Raw genomic sequence first — 9,712 nt, 5'->3', positions numbered from 1 at the left:
AAGCTCTGCATCACCACGTATCCTCTCGAGAACTCCAGTAAAAGAGGGGATGTCACTGCCTGGAAATACAAAATCTGTTTGCACCTCTTCAGGTGCATTCAGCGCAAGCTGGACGATTGCTTCGCGTTGTCGATAGGGCTTCATGAGGTTACAGTGGTAGATCTTTACCTCGTTCCGCCTACCCGGGATCTTTACCGCGTAGTTCGTTTCTGACAGTTTTTCCACAACCTGCGCGGGGCCCTTCCACTGCACGTCCAGCTTGTTTGCCTTCGACGCGGCCAGCAGCATTACCCTGTCTCCCGCCGAAAACGATCGCTGTCGTGCGTTTCGGTCGTAGTAGAGTTTATCTTTCTGCTGGGCCGACTTCATGTTGGCCTCAACGAGCTCTCTGCATGACTGAAGCCGTTCCAGAAGCTGAAGTACATATTCAAGGACGGTGGGATCCTCACCTTTGCCCTCCCAAGATTCGCGAAGCATGCGAAGGGGCGACCTGAGCGACCGGCCGTATACCAGTTCTGCTGGACTAAAGCCGGTGGCTTCATGTGGCACTGACCGAAGCGCGAACATGGTAGCTGGCAAGCATGCCTCCCAGTCTCGGCGGTGCTCGTAGCACAAGGCCCTGAGGACTCTTTTTAGTACGGAGTGCCACGCCTCGACACTATTGCTCTGAGGGTGTCTGATAGAGCTGTGGATAAGGCGAATGCCGCATTTCTCTAGAAACGTGACCGTAAGTGCGCTCGTAAAAACGCTGCCTTGGTCACTCTGTAACTCGGTGGGGAAACCTATTCTATAAAAGACCTTTAACAGCCCGTCGACAATTCCCACGGAGTTCAGCTCTTTCAGCGGAATTGCCTCCGGGAACTTCGTCGCTGGGCAGATGAGTGTTAAAATGTAGCGATAGCCTGATGCGGTCACAGGTAGTGGACCTACAACGTCCACCACAAGGCGCCGGAACGGTTCGCTAATTAGTGGCACAAGTTTCAAGGGCGCCTTGCATTAATCGTGGGATTTTCCTACCCTCTGACAAGCGTCGCAGGTCTGGACAAATCTTTCAACATCTTTGAAGCACCCTGGCCAATAAAATTCTCTTAAAAGCCGGGCCTTTGTTTTTTTGATGCCGAGATGGCCGGACCAGCCGCTTCCGTGACACAGCTTTCGAAGGCCTGCCCGATATTTTTGGGGCACCACTAGCTGGTCGTAGTGCACACCTTTTTTGTCTTTGTACTGCCGATAAAGTACTCCTGCGCGCTGCGTCAGAGCGACGTTTTTCTTTCCCAGTCCCTCACCGACATGATCATGCAAATCTCGGAGAGTTGCATCGCTGTCCTGTTCAGCTGCGATGGTCTGTCGGTCTACCTTAATCAACTCGGGAAAGCCGTCTAACTGGGGGGGCAGAACCGAAATTTCCAACTCCTCAATGGCCTCGCCACACGGCGCTGAAGGCGTCTCATTTCCGAAAGGAGCGGTCTCTGCGCCCACCTGCACAGTTTTTTCGCCCGTTGCATGCCTCTCTGCTTCCCCGGAATGACTCAACTGGGCCGCGATTTCGCGGGCTTTAGAACGCGTAAGCGCGTGCACGGAGCGATCCCCATAGCTCAACCCCCTCGTCTCCAACTGCTCCTCCGAGCGGTTTGAAAAGAGGTAGGGGCACTGCTCTGGCAATGTCGCCGACACCGCCGCTTCAGTGTGCAATATCCCTAACGGGCCCTCAATGGTGACGCGCGCGACAGGCAGACAGACACTGTCCTCTTGGGCCACCTGCCTGATCCACGCGCACTCGCCCGTGAACTCCTTCGGCGAAACGAGCGCGGGGTGCACCACGTCCATAGTAGCGGCGGAGTCGCGTAGAACGCGGCACTCTCTCCCATTCACTGTCATTTTGCGCATATACGGTTCCAGTAGGCGCATGCTTTCATCATCGAGGGTGGTGAGCGAAAAAACAACCTTTGCCTTTCGGCAACCGCTCGCCAGATGTCCACGCTCGTTACAGCGGAAACAGACTGGCGGTTTCCTCACCTCGAAGGCTTTCGCCCGCTCTTTTTGCTTCTTTTCTTTGTCCGCGTAGCCTCCCTCGACGCGGAGCGGCTATTCAGAGGAAGATGATCCTCGTTGCGATTGGCCAACTGAAAACAGACGTCACTGCTCTGCGCTACGTCACTCTGTGGGGACTGTTGGGGAGCATTGTGCTTCAACCGATAGGGAGAATTTCAACTCTTTGCGAAAATCCTTGCTTGCGCCGCGTTCCTTGGTACGATAGGTGCCCATATCCCAAGGTGCATCTCTCTTTCTCCCGCCATTTCCTTTCGCCTCAAGCATGCAGACGGACGCGAGCGCTGGTGCTGCTTCAGCGACCACCGGCAAAAATTCCGAACGGAAGTGGTGCAAGTTTTGCGACAAGGCGTTCTCCAACACTAGTAATTTAAGAAAACACGTAAAGAACGTTCACGGGGAAGGAGCTTTGCAGCATGTAAAAGACGAGGAAGCGCTGACGATGAAGGTACGGTCGTTCTCGTGCGACTTGTGTCCGAAGCATTTTGTCATTCTTCGTGACCTGCGGCGGCACCATGTGGACGAACACAACTTCGAGGAAGAAGTGGAGAATCTAGTCTTCGACTCTAATACAGGTAAGAAACGAAGTCGATGCTATTGCATGCATGCACGCAGTGGTCACGACAACAAAGGGGCAGAGCGGGAGGCAGTCGGACGCTCGTTATAGCTTCGATTACTGTTTTAAAAGTTGCAGTTTACTGACCTTTCGAGTGCGCGCTTTTGAAGTGTGTTAATACAAAGCCCGTTCGTTTTTTATTTTTATTTACGGGCTTACACTCACCCGGTGAAACGTGCACGTGGTTTTGCGCATAAAAACTTCGCGATGACATGCGCGTTTTAGTCAAATTTGAAACGCAGCGTATATACTATGACCTATGGAAGTCATGATTGTAGTCAGTCATTCTGCAATGTATCATGACTCGGCACTTTACAAGCGACGTAATGACCGCCGCGGTGGCCAAGTGGTTGAGCATCCGCCTCGCATGCGGGAGGTGCGGGGCTCGATCCCCAGTGCCGCCGGGCACTCACCGGTGATACAATGGGTACGAGTTTTCCCCCTGGCCTGGCGCTCGCCTTATCTGGGGTGAACTGCTTGGAAACGGGGTCTTTGACCCCACCCTGAGAAGTCAAAAATACCTTGTGTCATGGCGCTCCTTGGCCACAGATGCCTTTGCGCCATAAAAATCGATAATCATCATACAAGCGACGTAATGAAATTTACAAAGTATGCGTAGTCATAGCCGCGACTCATAATGGTTATGAAGCATAGCATGACTCAGCACTCAAGTAATGCAATGTGTACAGAGGTTGTACAAAGTTTGCTTAGTCATGCTACGTAGCCGTGACTCAATGATTTCGCATTCTCGCTTAAGTGTGTTTGCAGATTTTTTTTTGGTATCCTAGGTCCTCCATAAGGGGCTCTCTTTCATATTTAAATTAGCCACTGCAGGAAAAAAAACTGCTCGTGCAGCCTATCCTAGCAGCAAGACTCGGTGCTACAGGCCTTGCTTATGCTCTGTTGCACCTGCGATGTCTTGACCTAACTGCACTTCATATCTCCATCACAACCGCAATGTGACAGAGGTACACACATACAGGACAACACGACATTGTCGCGGCATGCACTGGCTTGGCAGTGCTGTAGCCATCGCAGTTGCAACACACAGAAGTGTGCAGGAGGAATGCCCAGTGTTATTCTAGCCTCTGGAAGTCAACAAAGCTGCCCTGAATTTGTGGTCCAAGGACAGGGCCACGTAAAAGGTTGCCATGCAGGAATGAGCTTTGCAGAGGTAGACTATGTAACAGTTCGTGTAATCAGTTAACCTAGTATATTAAACAATATTCTCCAGAAATTGTTGCTCATGCACCAGTAGCATGAAAAACCCGTAAGTGAATGACTGATCAATTTTTTAATAGTAAAAATAAGCTGGGAAACGCAGTTCTGCACTACTGGCAAAAGGCAAAAAATGGTCAACTAAATCCGTGATTGTCATGTGCACTTGGCACAAGCAGAGCGCCAGTAGTAGCGCGGGAGTATTGCCCGTGTTCCCAATCCATAGTGCTTGCATTTTTCATTAGTCTATGTAAAAAGAGCAAACTTCACTTTGCACTTGCCTTTCAAAAAAATGAAAGTGGTGTGATGCACAAAAAAAAGAGAATTTTTGCCAAAATTCTATAAACATGCAAAAGCAGAATTGCATGAACGTTGCCTTGTCTTGTTACTTCACTGTTGGCTTTCTAATGTTGCCTTATGCCATTTTTCATGCACTGTCATTGTGTACATTTTTATCAAAATGAAGCACATGTATGTTCAGGCCTGTTTTTTCTTTTACTTTTTTAGTCATGGACTTTGATCACGTCATAACTATGCTGTAATGCTGCTATGACACTGTGGTTGCTATGTTGCCGTTGCTATGCTCTTGGCACAGACCCACATACTTCACAAAATCTTGCTCGGGTGTTTACGCATCAGAATAGTGCTCTTGCACCAATAATTAACTTCTACTGTGTGGAGTGCTTAGTTATGTTTATAATTTTTCCATTTCAGAATTTTGCACCTGGAAAGATGGAGAAGAAAGCAAAACTTGCTGTCATTTCATAGCTTCAACAGGAAGGAAAGAAAGCGCATCAAGCGTTTTCAAACGCTACCTGCATTGCCACCGTTCCGGCACGCACAAAGAGCTTCCTATAGAACAGCGCCAAAGGCAGAAAAAGGGGCAAGGAAGCTGCAGAATTGGCAAGCATTGCTTTGCAACTCTAGAGGTTACGGAGAAAGACAGCAAAGTATATGTAGTGTTTCAAAAGAAACACTACGGACACTTCAATGAAGTCTGCCACCAGAGGCTGTCCCAGGATGAGGCCAGAGTGCTTGCAGGTTAGCCACTCCTCTTGTACAAAGTGTTTGTGCATGCAGTGTTCACTGTACCAGAATGTAAAAACATTTAGAGGCTACACTCTATCAACCCTTCATATGGTGTGAGACAAAAGTGCATTACTAGAAATTTAGGGAAATAATTTGTTCATTGAACTGAAGAGTGATCATTACAATGAATTTTCATTCTCCTGCAATGCACTCATGGCACAAAAGAGGTGGTACGACACATGAAAACACCTATTGTAAAGTGGGAAAAGGTATGTCCCACAAAACGAGGGGGCAGAATAAGTTATAGTAGGATACAACTTAAGAACCAAGTGACCAATGCCCCTCAAAGGAAGCCTTCTAGGCAGTGGTGTCGACCAATTCTTATGATGTCACGTTAATCTTAAGGAGTAGCATTGCAGGATGGTGGCAGATGAACGGGGATTAGTTGCGGCTTAACTGCTGGGTCATGAAAATCAGCTGATACCATTGAATGGAGGGTCTTCTTTGAGGGCCATGCGCCACTTTGTTCTTGAGCTGTATCTGACTATAGTGCAATACACTTGAGCTTGCTTGGTCGCATGGAAGGGTGAAAAACAATTGATCCACAATGGCACATTGCAGGCGCATTGCGCGTACGAACTTCATGCTGTTTAGTTTAGAGATGCTTTGTGGAAGTGGTCCAGTCTTTCGAATTTAACATGATTAGGAATGCCGTCTAGAACTGAACCACTGCAGTGTCTGTTTTCTTTTGTAGCGATAGCTACATTACGGTAGCATTTCGAGCCTTTAGCGTGGTGGTGGCACGTGACCATGGCCACCGCAACATGACCACGTGGTTCGTCACGTGACCAGCCACATGGTGCAGAGCAGGCGAAACCGAGCTGCAACATTTGTGCGCATGCGCCATGTCAAGTGGGACGAAGGTGAAGATGAAACGCCCAGCAAAACGGAGCGGCGAAAGACTGACTTTGCAATTCGACTAAGCGAGTTCCACTCGGCCAGCTGTAGCTATCGCGTCACACCAGGTTTAACCAGAGCTAAACCACCGCCAATTTTTTTCTGCTGGTTTCATTGACTATCCTAGGTTTGTCTCTCAGTCGGCTGACATTAAACTTCAGCCACAAGAATTTGGCTTGAGCTCCATGAAATGCGTCTTGAATGACAATTGCAGCATCAAGAGCCAAATAAAAAATTAAATGCTAGCCCCCATTTTGGCCGCCTGTCGAAAGCGTAGGCATTTTGTTCTGATAAGAGCAACAACGCTACCAGGCTAACGGTTGTATAAGGGGCATGTTTTTTCTCACAAGACAGGTTCGTCTGCAGTGAACTTTCATTAATTCGGACTATTTCACTGTGTTGTCACTTCATTACTAATGCTCGCAGGAATGTCAGTAAGCTTTACAGCAGCCCATCCCATTGTCATTTTCCCTACCATCGCCAACTGGTTGAGCATGCATTTAGAGATCCTGCAGCTTCCTTTGGTGTTGGCTTTGCACAATCTAATGTCTCCGTGAGAACCAAAGTGGAGGGTGCTCGAAAACTACTGCCCAAATCATTCAGTGCCTTGCTTTTAATCGTCTAGAAAGCTGAAGAACAGTTCTAAGGTCTCCTCAGTTATCGGATCCCCCTTAACTATGAACAATGAAAACCTGTTAGGTCACTAGGTGAATGCAATACCAAGAAAAATTACTAAGGGCGCTTAAACTACTTACATGAGTGTGAAAGCATTTTTATTTCAGTTCCTTTTCATTTCAAATTTTTCTCTTTCTATTTACACACCTACTCATTAGCATACATTTGTAAGGTAACGCATAAACTTGGTTCACCTCTGCTCGCCCAGACGCAACATGGTTTTGTGGCCTGTGGGTTCCCCGCTCGCTTTGCAATCTGGAAGTCCTGGGCTCAATTCCCTGCACCTTCGAAATTTTATTTTTATTTGATGTCACAGAGACATCATCTGGGATTTTTGGGATCACTGCTGGTTAACGCCGCTGCAGAGTTTCGTTGCATTAAAAATGTATGCCTGGAACAGAGTCATTGCTAATCGTAATGATTCCTCACTGACGCCCACACTTTCAAACATAAAACAGAGTAGTGTGCATCCAGTTACGAAATCCACTCACAAACAGGGTCCCGACATTCCTGTTGACATGCGGAATATAACAAAAATGTTCTTGGAAGCCCGGATAAAGATTGTGTCGCTTCCAAGAAATGCCAGCTGGAAACATCACTCGTCAGAAATGAGCACGAAGTTTAACTGCTGATATTGCTTTCACCATGACACAAAAGAAAAATAATACATTTATAGTTCAGTGCAGTGTTCATATGAGGAATTTCCGGTCCTAGAGTGGCAATGGCCATCTCACAAGCTATACACAAATTGTAAAGTTGTGCAGGTGGGAGACACCAGTGTCCGCTGTTGCCACATAAATAGTTAAAGGTTATTATGGTATCAGTTAAAGGTTTTGTTTTTTCATGTATTACTTTGCGTGACCATAACTGCATTTCTATCCTCTCCAAATTTTGTACTACGTGCAGAAAATTATTGTTTCGTGAACCCATGTTAATAAGCCGTTTAGAGTACTTATAACAGGCTGCATTAAAGCAGTAGAGATACCAAATTTTAGCTGTACGTTCAGTCTTTGCAACGATGCACAGCACATGAGAAGATATTGACAACCATGTGAATTGTGCCAACAAGCGACAATAACTGAATGTTTTTCTCTTATGCTGTTACGGTTTCAACAGCTGAACGGTGGCTGTGACGTCACAGATGATTTGATGGTCACTGCTTTCGTCGTTTTAATTCGCAGCATTTGTTATGCAAGCCTAACCCGCTGAAGTGGTTCAGTGGTTTGAATGCTACTGAGCCGGAATGCCCGGGTTCGAACGCGGCCGCAACAGCTGCGTTTCGATGGAGGCGAAATGCAAGAGGTGCCCATGTGCTGCACATTGTCAGTGCCCAAAGATTCCAAGATGGTTGGAATTATTGCGGAGCCCTCCACTCCGGCTTTCCCTTGCTTCGTTCACTCCCACGTTCCTGCCTTCCCTCATGGCACGTTCAGGTGCCCACAGTGCCATTTCCATTCCTCAAAAACCACTAAACACAAGCCTGGACAAGAGTTCAAATCACAAAAAAAAGAACAAGCAGATTATATTGCAGTTTATGCATAACTTGCACACCCTTAAATAGTCTCTTACTTAGCAGCAGTCATTCGGTTGTTGAAGCCGAAACAGCTTGAGAAAAATATTCACTTAGAAATTATTCAGGATTTTACATTGCGCCTCATGCACAGTATTGTGCTCCAGTCCAAAGAAACAAAGAACGCATTCAGAAATTTGGTTTGTCTACTCCTTTAAAGGTGCAGTCATGTCAATTGGTGCACTTTCTGAATATGTAGAATGAAACGGGACTGAATGAGAACCAGATGTCCTTGTTCTTTTCTTGTCCACATTTTCAGAGCTTTTATATCCTGCATTTATAACAGGCTGTATATAACTTTCCTGTTTTGCATTCTATGCATGTTTAAACACTCAAGCACATAAAATGAATACCATCTGGCTGTGAAACAAGCATTTTGTCGTGTGCTGTGCAGTGCCACAAAAGTGAAATTAAAGTTATGATGTAATTTGTGTCATCTGTAAAAAAGGAACAAGGCTGAAGACAAAGGAATCTGACAAGAAGTATCTGTCACTTTATTACATGGCAGTAAGCAAATTGACCAGAGATGCTAACAGTTTTTTCTTTCTGTACAATTTTCAGGTCGGTTAGCAGAAGGAGTGCCCGCAAAAACCGTTGTGCACAACATCCGAGCAGGCACAAGTGGATCAAGCCCACGGATGCAACTTGTGACCACTAAGGACCTCCGCAACATTGCAGATAAGTTTAGGATTGGCAAAGAAGAGCAGAGAGATCCAGACGATATTAAAAGTGTTGACTTATGGGTCGAAGAAATGAGGGCGGAAAACGAGTCACCACTGTTGTATTACATGAAGAAGGGTGACCCCAACAGTCATGATGGTGACCTTGAGCTAGCGTTAATGACATTCCCACAACGAGAGTTACTTTCTAAATTGGGGACAGAGAAACTGTGCATTGACTCCACCCATGGCACAAATAAGTACAAATTTCAACTGACAACCCTGCTCACAATTTCTGAAGACGGATCTGGTATCCCGTGTGCCTATGTGATTTCAAAAAGGGTGAACATGGGCACCATGGTGAGGTTTTTCGAGGCCATCAAAGAAAAAACAAACACAGTACAGTGTCAGGCATTTATGTCTGATGATGCCCCTGTTTATGGCAATGCATGGGAGCAGGTGATGGGTACCCTGAAGAGTCGACTGCTTTGCAGCTGGCACGTGCTGCACAACTGGGGCGCGCGCCTGAATACGGTCACAAACAAGGACTGCAGGGATACAATAAGGGACATGCTACACACTCTGATGAAGTGCACAGATGAGACAGAGTTTCAACAGTTGCTCCCTGCGTTTCTTAGCATTTATTCCAAAGAGCAGCAGCTTAATCGCCTTGCTCCAAAGGAGCTGGAAGAGCTGGATGGCTTCATCAGATATTGTAACGTGAAGATGTGCACACCAAAAGGGAAAAATATATTTACAGGGAAACAGCTTACAGCCACGCAGCCGAACAACCGGGCACGCGAAGCCCAGCAGCAGAAACGCCCTTCGTCCTCTTCGCGTTCCAAGCGCGAGCGCACCAAGCACGAGCGTTCCAAGCACAAGCACAACCGTAGCATAACTCCCGGCGGCAAAAGCACCGTCCCGGTGCTAAGTGGATGA

General features: G+C 47.0%; 1 protein-coding gene across 1 annotated transcript; it reads left to right on the top strand.

The window, feature by feature from the left end:
* Positions 1-2,191: 2,191 nt before the first annotated feature.
* Positions 2,192-9,712, top strand: LOC144128477 (uncharacterized). Its single transcript, XM_077661907.1, has 2 exons — positions 2,192-2,624; positions 8,676-9,712. Exons 1-2 carry the CDS (start codon positions 2,315-2,317, stop codon positions 9,710-9,712), a joined length of 1,347 nt encoding a protein of 448 aa, XP_077518033.1. The 5' UTR covers positions 2,192-2,314.

This window comes from Amblyomma americanum, chromosome 1 (genome assembly GCF_052857255.1).
Source record: "Amblyomma americanum isolate KBUSLIRL-KWMA chromosome 1, ASM5285725v1, whole genome shotgun sequence".
NCBI classification, from domain to species: Eukaryota; Metazoa; Arthropoda; class Arachnida; order Ixodida; family Ixodidae; genus Amblyomma; species Amblyomma americanum.
This window is presented reverse-complemented; position numbering and strand designations above follow the sequence as displayed.